The 14,446-nt window shown below is 37.7% G+C and overlaps 1 protein-coding gene across 5 annotated transcripts in view; it reads left to right on the top strand.

Moving 5' to 3' along the window:
- Nucleotides 1-14,442, top strand: part of AP1S2 (adaptor related protein complex 1 subunit sigma 2) — a 31,009-nt gene extending 16,567 nt beyond the window's left edge. Inside the window, exons 5-7 of one of the 5 annotated variants that reach the window (XR_009485478.1) lie at nt 768-861; nt 1,185-1,400; nt 8,749-10,207. Coding sequence is in view for 4 of the 5 variants with exons in the window: in XM_059839813.1 (XP_059695796.1) it covers nt 12,520-12,567 (48 nt within the window). In the remaining variant the exon portion in view is untranslated. Of the gene's footprint in view, nt 1-767; nt 862-1,184; nt 1,401-8,748; nt 10,208-12,519 lie in introns of those variants that run through there. The other 4 variants (XM_059839814.1, XM_059839815.1, XM_059839813.1 and 1 more) reach the window with 4 other exon arrangements.
- Nucleotides 14,443-14,446: the final 4 nt, after the last annotated feature.

The raw sequence follows: 14,446 nt of genomic DNA, 5'->3' as shown, positions 1-14,446 counted from the left end.
TGATTAATAGATGGATGGATTAAAGTGAAAATGTTGAACTTTTTGCACTAAGCAATACCACATGAAAGTGACTACTCAGCAAGTAACAATGGTGACTTAATAAATATTTTGAGTTAAATTGTGAAATTACTTTGAATTTTGAATTAAATTGTTAAATTACTTCAAGGATGATAGGTTGAATGAAACTTCATTAAACAAGTCTTATTTTATTATTAATGTTAATAGTAATATTGTGTGACAGTTAATCAGTGGATGAAATATATGTAAATTTTGTATTCTGTTATGCTCCTAATCTGTTCCAGTAATGAACAACTGCTCTTTAAAAAAGTAAAATCTTTGAATTAATATTCCTTCATGCACAACTGAAGCTTTCTAAAGAACTCTTTACAACATACTCTTTTAAGGTACCAATATCCTGTACCCAGTTAAGAAATGAAAAGTAAACTCTAGAGTTTTTTTAATGCATCTCCTTGAAGCCTTTGAACAGATGTTTTCTTCTGGTGCATTTCTATTTGCTTGCTTAACCGTGGACTTCTAGGAAAACCTATTAAAATTGTATTAATCTAAAGAATAACAGTAGCTGAAACAGATTTAAGTGAAATAACTGAATTTACTTCTGTATATCGTTTAGAGTATTTTTAAGTCTTATTTGAAATGTAAATAAGCTGTACATGATTGGGTGAATGTTGGGTTTTTATTTGCCTTTTTTTTTTTTTTCATTTAGTAGTTGATACTACATTTTCACTGCTGCTTGATTTTGTTTGTAGAGCCAGAATGAAGACTGGGGAGGTTTGTCTGAGGATATCTTATGATTAAGAGCAATCTAAGGCATTAGCCCTTTTGACCCCATCTAAATGATTGGTAACTACCAAGTTTACCATTTTGGTGGCATGGATTAAATGGGTGCTATGCAAAGAGTGCTGCACGTGTAATTAAGTCCTTGCAAGGGTAAACAGAAAATGGGTGATGGGCTTAACTTTCTGCAACACTTGCATGATGGTCTTTGAAGAGTGCTTTGAGTGTTTCCTTTCATTTTCCTTTTATGTACTAACCGCATCAACCTGAAATCTGACTTCTACTGGCTTTCTTTGGTGTTGGTAATTACGTGGGATAATGCAAGTTAGAGAAATGGATACCAAAGCTAATAACTAAACAGATGTTTGGCTTTGTTTACTTACAATCAGCCCATATAAACATGTATTTATTGGAAAATGAGCTGTTTACATCTGCTATGCAAAGAAAATGGGCCCTAAAAAGACTGGGTGCTGCTGCAATTGACCGTGTATCAAAATGCCGGATGCTGCATGACAGAACAAAGCTTATTTGCATATATAGTGCATTGCAACATATTTTTGTCCAAAGCATAAGTGGAATACGTTGTGGCAGTCCTACTAATAAAGGTAAGATTTTAATTTGCATAAAGCAAGTTTAAAACATACATGAAAATGATTTGCTGGAGAAAACTTAATTAGTCTGCTGCTTATTTGATATAATGATAAACAAGTAGTTCAGTAAACAGATTGGCTTTTGTACTGTGGAACTGTGGTAATAGATCTAATTTCATATGCAGCTTTATAAATACCAGGATTTAGTTTCCAGATAAAAGAAAACAATTGTAGTAGGCAAAAGTATTTGTAGTATGTTCAAAACCAAATTCAGAGCTGGTGTATGAGTATTTTTACCGTTTAAGAGTTTCCTAGTATATGATAGAGCCATTGATATGTGTTGGGAACAGGAGAGCAGCCAATGATCTGCTTGCATATTAGACCCAAAGATTTAGGGCAGTCAGCAAGTCATTCATTGAAAACAATTTCTTTATGAGCTTGGACAGATTCTAAAACAACTGTAAAAAAAACCTAAGTGCTCAAGCTTGATACTTTCCACGTTCTGCCCCCCCCCCCCCCCCCAATTTATTGCTTTTTCTGTGCTCTTCATGATAACAAGTTCATGTACAAAGAGTATGATTCTCATGGTGAGGTTAGAATTGAAGCTGTGCCTATAAAACTTGCCTTGTGATTAGAACTTTAAAAAGCTACCTACATTGTTCAGCACCTGTGCTATGAACAGAGCTTAGGAGCCCTAATCTTTTTTTTTTTTGTGTCTCAAATGGCTGCAAAGACCAATTCTGACACATACAAACTCAGGCTTAGATAATTGTGTGACTCCAGTTTACTTGCCTACATTATGTCCCTGGGTGAATTCTGTGTGTGGACATAGTTTTGGTTGAAGAAATGTGCTTTGTCCCCATTAAATTAAACACAATTGTATTATCTGACGTCCGTGGAATGCTGCCTCTTGGCCTGTACTGTTCCTTGGAAGGAGTGAAGGAATAGTTGCTGTGTTCAGACCCTAATTTACCAGGTTGTTGTGGTTCTGCAGGATATGGCATCTACTGGGCTGAGTGGAGAGGGAGAGATTGCTGATTGCACATGATCAGAGATGGGGAATAGTTAGCCTGCAGTAAGGAGATGCAGGCTGTAAATAGGAATGAAGATCATCTGGGTTAGAGAAAGATCTGAGGTAAAGGAGGTTTGCCTTAGGGCAAGGGGAGGAGTTTGGCTCAGAGCTTGGGTGTTAGGATTAGCCTGATGTTTAACTAATTGGTTATACAACTTTAAATAACTTTAATCCTTGTTACTTTGAGGCATAACCAAGCCTAGAATGAGTAGGACTTTGGTTTTTTTTTTTTTTTTGTTGGCTGTTTTAGAGAGATTTTCTTGTAAACTAGGGTGCTTAGTGTACATCTTCTATGCGGCAGTTGTAATAAGCCACATATTCAGAAGTAGTTGGTTTCGTAGATAATGTGGTGAAATTTATGGTAAGCCTTGCATAATATTGAAAAACCACGTGAAATCTTGTTACACATTCAGATTGTTCTGTGTAGAAATTCTGCTTTCTACTGAGAGCATTGTACAGTGGTAAAGTCATGGTCTTGAGTCAGAATGCAGGTTGCTCATCACCCAAACTCATGCTGACAGCAACTCTTGTTGAGGAAGCTGGATCCATTCTTACTGCCACCTTTGTGTTGATCTGCTTGCCCTATGGTTCTGGGGCTCCTCGATTTTGTTAGCCAAAACATTAGCCCCTGCAGAGGGAGCATGAGGGAAGTGCCAGGAGGAAAAAAACAGTGGCATTAGAAGTAAAAAGCAGCTGCTTTTGGCAAGCCAGGACTTTAGCAAAAGTTGATAGTACAGCTTAAATTACATCCTATTTGTTAAAAAATCACAATATCTAAGTGCTTTAAAAAGCCAGTGTTCCACATATCTTGTCCTGACTCACTGTCTGCTGTGAACCCCCAAAGTCAGCCTGCAGAGGTAGGGTCTAATTTACTTGTCATATGCTGCACCCCTGCTGTTGGCCTGAGTCACTACTAGGAGTGTAGTGAGGAGCTTCAGCAGCAGTATTGACTTTGGGAGTTTTCAGCTGTCCTTTCTCTCCCTCTTTACTTGTGCCAGAAAAACTATTTATGCAGCCATTCTAGAACTGGATTTCAGATCCATTTTAACTGAACCAATTCAAATTGCTTTTTAAAAAAAACCATAACAGTCAGCAGCTTTTCTTTTCTGTGTTTACAACTTGTGCCTGCAAACATTTGTCCAAACAATTGTAAGAACGCAAAGTGCTGCAGTACCAGGAAGGAAGGGGGATGCTTAAATGCCATTGCCATGGAAGCTGAATAGTATTGGACGTGACATGGCTTGTCGCAGCAGTATATTCTGGTCAGCTCTTCAAAGATAACAGCCCTGCAGTTTAAGAAATGCTTCCTTAAGCGAAGGAGAGTAAGTGATGCAAACCTGTATCTGCAGTGCTGAAAGAAAACGTTAATGAATCCTTATGTGCCTAGTTTGACGGTTTGCCAACATACAGACTCTGTCAGATTATCTGATGGAGAACTCAGTGATTTTTTTAAAATAATTGTGGCTCTAACTTCGCAATACAAAATGTTTAGCCGTAAGATGTGCTTAAAGCATTTGTGTTTTTGTGGTGGCGAGGTGGAGCCTCTGATGGATTCTAAAACCATCCTTACTGCTGAAGGCTGGGCTCTCGATTGTTCCTGACTCGCTGCATAGCAACTGATTGGCACATGTGGAGGAGAGCCTCCCAGAGCGATTATCACCTCTAAGCTGGCAGATCAGAGCAGCAGCTAAGAGGCAGGAAGCGCCTACTATTATCCGGTTATAGTGCACAAAGCTTCACCTGATCTTTGTAGTGCTTTTGGGAGAGAGGCAGGCAGGCCACTGCTGTCCTACCCTTCTGCTCTGGTCTGTTGAGGTGATGCTTTAGAGCTGAAGTCTGTGCATATGCTTGGGTGTTTTGCTGAGTAACATTTGCAGGGCAACTTGCTGTTTCATATCCTAGTTGAGAATTCTGTCGACCGGTTTGCATCAATCTTGAAGATTTTTTGTTTTCTCTGTATAGAAAGCTGCAGACAAGATCTTGACTAGGAGTTGGTATTGATGAAGCATCCTTTTTATTTGTTTGCTTGTGGTTTTTTTTTTTTTTTGTTGTTGTTTTTTGTTCTTCTTTTGTAAGAGCATTATAGTTAATACTTTGAAGATGTTCAAAAGTTGTTTGTAAGTGTTTCTAGGTTCTCTGAGATAACACTTGGGTCTTCTTTGAAAGTAAAAATAGAAGTTCATAATAAAAGTGCCGTAGTGGGAAATACCAAGGCCGGACTGGATGGGCCCTGAGCAACTTGGCTTGTTGGAATGTGTCTGCCTATGGCACAAGGGTTGGAACTAAATGATCTAAAATATCCCTTCCAACCCAAACCCATCTTTTTAATAGAAGTCTCTGAACAGTTAGCTAACCAAAGATTGGGAAACAGGTACTGTCCTGTTTTGAAATCCTTGAAAAGGCAAGTGTACAGCAGCAATTTCCTAAAGCAGCCGTTCATTAGAAATATTGCCTAATAATGATTCAGAAGTAGAGTGTGAAAGTAATTGCTTTTGAAGCATTGCTAAGGAAGTACTTGTTAAAGCTGAATTTCTTCCTACTGCAAAAGCTTCATGTTTCTAAACATAAACCCTCATCCTCTGCCCTTGATTTCCCCATAGCCTGCTTCTGTAGAACTCTTCCCAAACTTCCATGCACTCCGTGGACCCACATCTTGTATGTTGTTTGAGCTAGGGTTTTGTTAGATGCTGAATGAGGAAAAAAGCCAAGTCTTTATCAAACAATGGCAGTTGTAATTTTTGTGTGCAGTTTAACATGGCTTGCCTTCACAGACTTTGTGCTGGGTTTGATGGGAAAGAAATTAAAGTAATAATGTAAGCAAACTCCCTGAAAAAGAAGTTGAGCAATGTGTTGATGAAGTCTGTTTTGCTGCCATGAGATGTCATCAGTAAAATGGCAGCCCTGCAACACGCTGGACTTGAGACAGTTTGGTATAGACATAAAGAATTTCTTTTCTCCTTCTTGCCTGAGGAAGTAGCACAGTTTTTTTGTCCGCTACAGACTTAAAATACCTTAAATTGCAGCAAATAAATAATTCAAGGTAGATGTTAGGCAAGTTTTCCAGTGGAGATGATAATGTAGCATTTAAGTAGATTGCCTGAGGCACAATAAAAAGGCATCACTGGATGCCTTTAATAGATGAACTATCTCTCAGGAAAGTTACAGGTATACTATTTGGGGGACTGGATTAAATGAAGTCCCTTCTAATTTTATTTTGGCTATGATTTTTAATTAGTTTGGGTCATGACAGAGTTGGCTGAGAAAATGTCAGCTGGGTTGGATGGGCTAAATAGTTCTGTTTGCTCAGATCAACTCTACCATTTTTCTAATTTAAAAAATCTTCAATGACTCAGGCTGACAATTTCAGAGAGTATTATTAGCTTTTTAAAATGAGTTGTCAACACAGATGTCGTTTTGAAGAAGATTAATTCTAGTAACTTTTAAAACACTGCAATTCCACAATGTGCAGCTTGTGTTGTAGAGCTATTACTTTTCTGGCAGTACCAGGATGTAAGACCTTTTTGTTAAAGTCAGATAAATGGTTTACCGACAAAGTTTTATGTGATGATTTTTCAGAGGTGGTATTTCATGTTAGTTTGCCTTTATATTTTACTGTAAGGATACCATTGCCTCTTCCCTAGCTTCTAGACCAACTAATTTATAAACTTATTCGATCTAAATTGTTATCTTAAACAACATCTGAGCCTGTGAAGCATGTCCTTGAGGTCTGCACATTCCCACCAAAGGAGAGCAAGGCAATGTAGATATTGATTGTGGAATTTGACAACTGTCCCTTCCCCATATTGTCTTTTCTGGTAATCAGACCAGCAGGCCAGTTCCTCTGGAGATAGTGTAGTGGGAGGGCACAAAAAAAGGTCAGTCATAGTTGAAACTTGTGAGGTGCTGTAGTTCTGTGATGGCAAACAATTTGTCAAAACTTCATGTTCCTTTTGGTTGCTTGTCAGGCTACCCACAGTGCCAGGCCCTCTGTGTGGGATGGTCCTGGGCGTTCTTGGTGGGGTGCAGAGGCCTCCCTGGAATACCAGTTTTCCTTCTCAATATTGCTGTGTTATCACTTGGTATCTCCATTGCTGTTGTCTTCCATTTAATCCTTTAGGTTCACTTCTACAAGGTCAGTTTATTGCTAGTCTAGTTGCAGGTGGTGTTTACACATTCTGTAAACTAAAAAGGCGTGAAATAAGCACTTTCTTCCTATTGTTGTCTGACAATGTGTTTTGCTTTATCAGTAAACCATAAGTTTCTGTGAAGATGAGCCACTAATGCCACAACAGTAATGTGAGTCAATCATCTTAATTTTGTGTACCATGGTTCTAACATCAAAGAGAGTGAATTCCTCAAGGTATAAACCATTGAAAATACAAACAGGGTTGGGAATATCCCAGACTTTGTGGGACTGTGCAAGTTGGGAAAGTACATGAAATGAGCACTTCCATGGACTTATTTGTTGATGTTTACAGTTATGTAAAATAGGACATGGTCAGTGTTTCCAGGGCAAAGAGGATGCTTAAGAATGTGTACACACATAATCCTTAAATACAACAGTAGGTTGCAGTCAGCTTCATAAGAAAGAGAATGAGCTGCTCTCATTCTTCTTTCTGTCCAGAGAGCTAAAGTAAAATTAAGGAGAAATCTGTTAGAAGATTTGATAAGCATTTCAGTGAAAACACCAACTTTGATGGCTCCACATTTCCAATGGTATACACTGGAACACAAGAGTTTTTTCCAAGGAAGGGGGGGAATCATATGTATGCTTATATAACCCAGATAAAAATTGGGTACTTTAGATTGTTACAGTATGCCTGTTCTTCATTTGTCTTCGTGAACAGTCACCATTGTAAGTAAAGCAGAAGTTTTCCCTAGGGACCTTTCTAGGAATATTTGTCTGTGGGAATTCTAAGGTTAGTACTTTATTCTTTTTAGTCAAAACTCAACTCCCTAATAACATACACTATTACCATGCAGTGCCTTTTGCAGTTAGGAATATGCCTTAGCATTTTGTTTTTAATGTAGACTGATGCTTTCTACTTAGGCCATGTGAGAGGTGTTAAGTGTTGAAATTTACATTTGTAATTCTTTATTATATACCAAATTCTTTTCAATCTAAAAATCATATAACTTACTTGTAACTGTCACAGAGTTATAATAGTTGCTCTTATTTTGTGAACTACTGGATTTGTAGTTGGCTTGGTCAGGATAATTTAAACTACTGTGACATGATCTTCAGATTACTAATACTGAAAAACAGTATAAAAAACTGTACAGCTTCTGGAATATTTTTGTTGTGCTTTTTTTGTCATTTGAGAATAGAATTTAAAAACATGCAAGCTTGGGCATGCAAATAAACTGAGATGGCACAGAGGAGACAGTTTTAAAAGTCCATGGGAGCTCTCTCAGTTCTCTTTTAAAATTTCTGTCATTCTGGGAAGTGGGATACTAAAATAGATTGAAGATTGTAATTGGTACAGGATCAAAGATGGAAACTGACATGCAGAGAGTTGAGTTTTGTGTGTTTTCATCCCAGAAGAAGTTAATTTGGCATATATGGGGCTGATGCCCCTCAATTACTGTTACTCCATTATTGAGTGTTGCTTTCTTTCTAGCTCATCTTTCAGCAAATTGAATACTAATGTTCATGCCAATCATTCAAGAGTGTATTGAGTTCAGCAGCACAGTCCAAAAGCAAAGAAAACTTTGCCTGCTTTGAGAGGTGTATCAGAGGCCTCCATTTTTCTAAACAGACTCTCTTTCAAAAAAAGGAATTTTTGTCACCAGTAATGTCACAGCTGGACTACCCTGGCACGGTGTGCCCGCAGCCATGTTCTGGAGGGCTAGTATTTCTAAACCTGTGTTTTATTAGAGCAGATGCAGGGGGTGCTGTCAGATGCCACTTAGCTCAGTGCCTGTCTCTGACAGAAGCCAAGAGTCAATGCCTGATGCAGAGACAAGTTATACATAGGGTGGCCCATCTCTGGAGCTTCAAATTTTTCGGCTAAGAAGAAACGCTGAGCTTATGTAATAAAGTATTTATGATACAGAGTTTTTCTGTCTGTTGTTGGACACAGCATGCAAGTATGGGGAGGGGGTAAAACAATGATTCTGCCCGCTACTCTCACGCCCTGGACTTCTAGAGTAGTCAAAAATACAATATTGTATTTCTATATCAAATGTCCTTTTAATGTCAGAGATAAAATAGAGAGGTAGTATTTTTGTTTTCTTGCATATCTGTCCACCTTTCTGTTATGTATAAGAATATGTACATTTCTTTTGTAGCCACGTCATGAATACTTTAATGTACCAGTGTACTAAATGGCTTCATTCATCATGCATGCAGAATTTCAGAGGAGATAGACCTGTGACTTACTCATGACAGAACATTATCATCAGCTTGCTGAATCCAGTCATCCTGAATCTAATAGAATGCCACAACCATTCTCTGCTGTTGTACTTTCCTCTTCCCCCTCTGTTTTACAGTGTTGTCTCTTCACATGTCTCATTTCAAAAAAACTTGTGCTTGTTGCCATATGGTTTAACTTTATTGTGTGTAAGCTTGAAGTCTTATGCTTAAGAGTTCTGTAGCATATTCTGAGCTAAACATCTATATACTGCAATACTTATATTGTAACATTCCTCAACCCACATTTATCTTTTAAATAGGTTGTGGTGGTATTTAAACAAATTCTTAAATTAAGCCTGCAGGTGAAGTTAAGACTTACAGAGAAAGTAGTGAAGGAGAAGTATCATGTGAAATGTGTATTCACAGAAGTATTAAATGATGCTGAATGAAATTCTATGTAGACCATGCATCTTACTTAAAGGTGCAAATAACACTGTGTCCCTTTCTGAAGACTGGCACGATAGTGTGACTGACCTTACAAAAAGGAGAGGGGCAGAATTGATTAGGTCAAAGAGAATGATGAGCAAATCTGAAATTAAAACATTTGTATTTAAATGTGCAGAATGCTCTCGTGAGTAATTTAAGTTACTGCCACTGAAAGAGAGAACAATACCTTTGCTTGACAAATGAATAATGTAATCATAGAAACATTAAGGTTGGAAAAGACCTCTTAGCCTATTGAGTCCAGCCATTCATGATGAGGGTTGGAAAGATCCAAGTCCATTTAACAGTATACTTGCAATATGCCTTCTTAAATTGGCATTTCCAGTTTTAAATGCAGGCTGCCTTGTGTATGGGAGAACTGCCACGAGGGTGAATCTAAGTGCATTCAGTTGAAAAGTGGGCAGAGTGAGAGGGCATGTAATGCATCCTGTTTGTAACTGAACACCAGTGCTGATTCTGAAAATTGTTTCCATGAATTATCAAGGAAGCAGTTACTAAAAGGAACCCCAAACAAGCTAGTTCCCTGTACTATATGTGGTAATGCACTACCTTCCCAATGTGTTAAACTGACAAAAAAATGGGAGATTTAGGGGATTAGACAAAAGATTTGGATTGGATTTGCAGCATTCTGAAATCTTAGAAAACAAGATCATAGGAGTGGTTTTCCATTTCCAAGTTTGCCTTTTTTCTGTAAGCCATTAACAATGTGTTTGGATGTCTGGTTAATGCTGCTTTAGCCTGCATTATTTCATGCCTGTTGGCTTAAAATGCTGTGCATTGAGCTGTAATGAGATGCTGTTTTTCTTGTTATCTGTATACAGCTGCTTGCTTCTAAATGACTAGGTAATGAATTAGCTTTTCTGGCATGTTTGAAATAAAGTATTGCATGCACTTTTGTCTCATGTGAATGACTTTTTTCTTCATCTGTGTTCTGATATTTCAAATTTGTTGTTTGCCTTGGGTGATTCTGAGCTGCAGGTAGTATATAACACTGCAGAATGTTTTCCCTAAGAACTGGATAAAATGTTTGACACTTAGTAAAACAAATAATGTGAACAAAACATAATTCATTCTATTTGCTTCTTAAAAGTAATAATTAATGAAGTTATTTTTCTAGCAAAAGACATTAGCCTTTAGGTGTTCCTTGAGCTTATATTGTTGATGAGGAAGGCACATCTGTCTCAAGATTACTGCTTTAGTAATAAAAACCATTAAAATATGTCTGAGTTCTATGGGTGATGTATCTGTGGACAAGTAGCTAATGTCCTTGAAATAGGTTGCTTTTAATGGTTAGCCAAAGACCTTGATTTACTTGAAGAAATGTAGTGTTTAAGTATATGCCTGCTGAAAATTGTCTCAGACTTCGAAATGGCAGTGAAAACAGCAATACTTAACTGCTCTAAAACCGGCGGCAGCACTGCTCTCTCTCTCTCTTCACAGCTATAAAGAGCTTTGTTTTCAGGTAACTTTGTAAATATCCTGTTGCACTCCTGAGTAACACTTAAGTGCCCACTGCTGTCTAATCAATTTAAAATTAAAAAGTGAACTTATTTCAAATATTTTGAAGACCCTGAAATGCTTGAGAAGTTGTATTCTTGTAGAATGCTGCTGAGTTCTGGTGTCATAGTTAGCTAACAGTATAGGATTTCTTGAGTAAAATGCCTTACCTTGGTGGATAGGGGAGGTGTGTGTCTTCTAAAATGAATGCAACAAAGTAATCTAGGAATATAATATGAAAAGTTATATTAGAAATGCTACATAGCCATTTCTTCAGTCAGTGCCTCCTTTTGGGGATTCGTTAAAATCCACGAGTAAATCTTTAATCCTGCCATCCTGTCTGGCTTTAAGGTCACTGTAGGTTTAAGAATATTTAAATATTGCAGCAGTGAGGGGAAAAAACCAAGCCAGCACTACATCTTTAATACACCAAGTATCTTGTTTTCAATTTTAACTTGCCTTTTTATTGCAGTTTTTTTTTTTGCAATTTTTTATTTTGCGCTGGATTTTAGAAGCCATCTCATTATGCCTGTTCCAAGCTCTGACTGATTTTTGAATGAAGTTGACTTAAAGTATCATAGCTTGTTGCTTCACTGCTGAATCACCTTATACATGAGCTGAATGATCATAGTAAACTTGATAATTTTGTGCCACATAGTCAAGGCTGATAGAGACAATATTCTGATGTTATTTGCAAAGTTTGAGGTGTTTAATTTTGTGTTTTACTGACATTATTTTTCTAATAAATATTTGCAAAGCAGTTGAAAAATAATTTGTTGGCTGCCTTAACTGTTCTGTGCCTTTTTTTTCTGCTGCATGACATGTCTTGTTTTAGGATGCTAAAGTAAGTTTATTCATACTCTTGCTGTTAAAGCTATTGTTTTGATACGGACACAGTATCCCCTTTTATTTATCATGGCATTGTTAATAGTTACTAAAAAAAGCTTAGCCTAATGTTTCTAGTTTAAACCATTTTTTTTCAGAGGCTATGGAAGTAATGAATACAAAACTGCTGATAATTTTTTGGAATTTGGTATTAAACAACTTTCTGTGAATCTAAGGAAAACTTTTTAAGATTGGAATTAACTTAAAACTTTATGCCTGGTGTGGAATAATAAAATTCCTCTCCCAAAAACTCCTCCCTCTTTGAAAGGGATCGATTTGACACCAGGCATACCAGGTACCGTGACCTGCTTTTATTAATTAAAAACATGGGATCACTGTATAAAAAACCAAACAAACCAAAACTCTTTTATAAAAAGATTTTAAGGGATACTGTATCTGAGTTGCATCTGTAGTTTCACTCATCCACTTATTTGTTACTCCCAAAGAGATTTTTGAGACCCTTGAAACAATTCACCACAAAATTCACTGACTCCATTGCAAGCTCCTTCCCCATCCCTCCCCAGTTCCTGTCTCTGTTACTCACTTGTGATTTGTTCCCTGCTGGTAGATCTAAATTGTATTATTTTTATTATGCTTAAGGGCAATAAAATCTACCAGCTATTCTTGTGAACCATGGCAATCTAATTAACAGCTCTGTGAAAAGTGCAGCTAATACCATGTTTGCAAACTGCAGTGCTTCCATGTTTTCATGTCTTTTCAGCTTGCTTTTTCAATTCAGCATCTTCCATACTAACTCATGTACAGCGCTGCTCAGTAGAAACAGTGTTCATTTACTGCTGTCTCAAATTTTCCCTCCGTAGGAAGCAGAGACCCCACGTAGTGTACTTGAAGAAATTGGATTGACATAAATCTTCTCTTCAGCTGATGCCATCTCAGTGTTTCATACTGTAAATGTTCACTGCCTTCATTGTAATGTTTAGCTAATGGTGTAAGATGCTGTTTGTCAGTATTACTGTTTTGCTAAGCTGCTTCATTCAGGCCTACAAGAAAAATACAAAAATACTTTTTTTTTGAAAAGGGAACAAGAAACCTAAGTTTAAAATTTATAAATGAAAGGGAATTAGATTTAAATTGACTCAGCGTTTCCCTTCACTGCATTTATAGGAAAATTGCATTTGACTTCAATAAGCCTACTGTTTTTTATAAGCTAACTTGACTTCAGGAAATAAATGTATTATTATGACACAAGCATAGCCTACCTAAATGAAAACAAACTACATGGACAACTCCAAAAATGAAATTTTACGGTGTAGAAATTGTTTATGCAACCAAAGAATTTGTTCATCTACATTTTAGTCACCACTTGTGATTATTCTGCTTATTTCAGTTGTTGCATAATGATTGGAAATATCTGTTTACTACTGAATTTGTCATTATACCAAAGAATCCTGCCAGGATCTGCATATCAAACTGGTAAAAAACTGTTAAGGTGATAACTGCTTTTTTAAGAAAACTGATCAACTCACTAGACATGAAGGTGTATTTTAGAGTGGCTACCTTGAGCAAAACTGTGCAAGTTACTATACTTCCAAGGGAATGCATGTAGCAGAGAGGGAAAACCAACCCAGGCTGAATAAGGAAACTGTTTTTAGGTCTGGTATTAGCTTACTTTGACCATGAACACGAGAAAAGGAGGTCAGCTTTCTAACTGAATAGAGAGATGCAGAATGAAAATGGAATACTTTCAAAGATGGGAAAGAAGAAGCTTTACAGAAGGGACCTTTTATTATTTTCTTTTGAAGTCTGCCAATTAATTTGTATTTTTTGGTGTTTTGTAGTTATGCTTTATTGGGTGTATAGGTACCTTTAGGACACACTAAGTGTCAAAGTCATTTAACTGATTTTCTTGATCAGCACATTAAACATGTGATACATCCCTTACAATACTCCTGCGTGATGTAGTTGAACCAACTGATTTGCAGTGAGAGCTCTTAAACATTAGATTTGTATAGTATATTCACTACAAATCATGTGAATTGATAGCCAGTAATATTTAGACACTTTTGAGCAGACTCTCAGTAATTACGGACTGAGCCTGTTTCACTAGCAGAAATGTGATCCCTGTGTGATTTTGAGGGAGACAGTGGGAGTCTTCACCTGGGAGAAGCCAAGTTCTGTTGCCTGTCCCCTTCCTCTCCACTCAGACACCTTCCCCTAGGAGTTTTTGGCTTGTTCACTTGAGTGGTGCCATGCTTTCACAAAGCTCAGCTCTGGCAGTGGCCAGCTGGAGAGTGGGTTCAGTAGTACCAGCCAAAGGAAAGGTGCAGTGCTGCCACTTCTAAGGCCCCTGATCCAGACCCCAGCACCAATACTTGAGCCAGTAGAGCAGCCAGCCAGGCCCAGGCTGTGTGTGCCACTCCTGGGGCAGTACCAGCATGGTGCCTGTGAACTCAAGCCATTAGAACTTACCTGTGGATGCCCATTCCACACAGATTCCAGATGACCAGAGACTGTTTTTGTCCCAGGGCATTTCCCCAGTGCACAGTGGGCAGGGGTAGATGAGGGTAGAGGGGTAGCAAAAGAACCCTGTGTGTGAGATTGTAGTGGTAAAATGGATTTAAGTCAAACCAGAAGCAATTTTATATGTATTAAACATGTTTTTAAAGTTTACACTGTCACTTGTATGTGCTTGGCTGGATTAAGCTTCGTTGTGATTGTGACAAACTGTTTGACTTCTGTCCGTCACATTGGTTTAGTTGTAATAAATGTCCATTTTTACACCATTGC

Source organism: Haemorhous mexicanus, chromosome 2, assembly GCF_027477595.1.
Source record: "Haemorhous mexicanus isolate bHaeMex1 chromosome 2, bHaeMex1.pri, whole genome shotgun sequence".
Classification (NCBI taxonomy): Eukaryota; Metazoa; Chordata; class Aves; order Passeriformes; family Fringillidae; genus Haemorhous; species Haemorhous mexicanus.
This window is presented reverse-complemented; position numbering and strand designations above follow the sequence as displayed.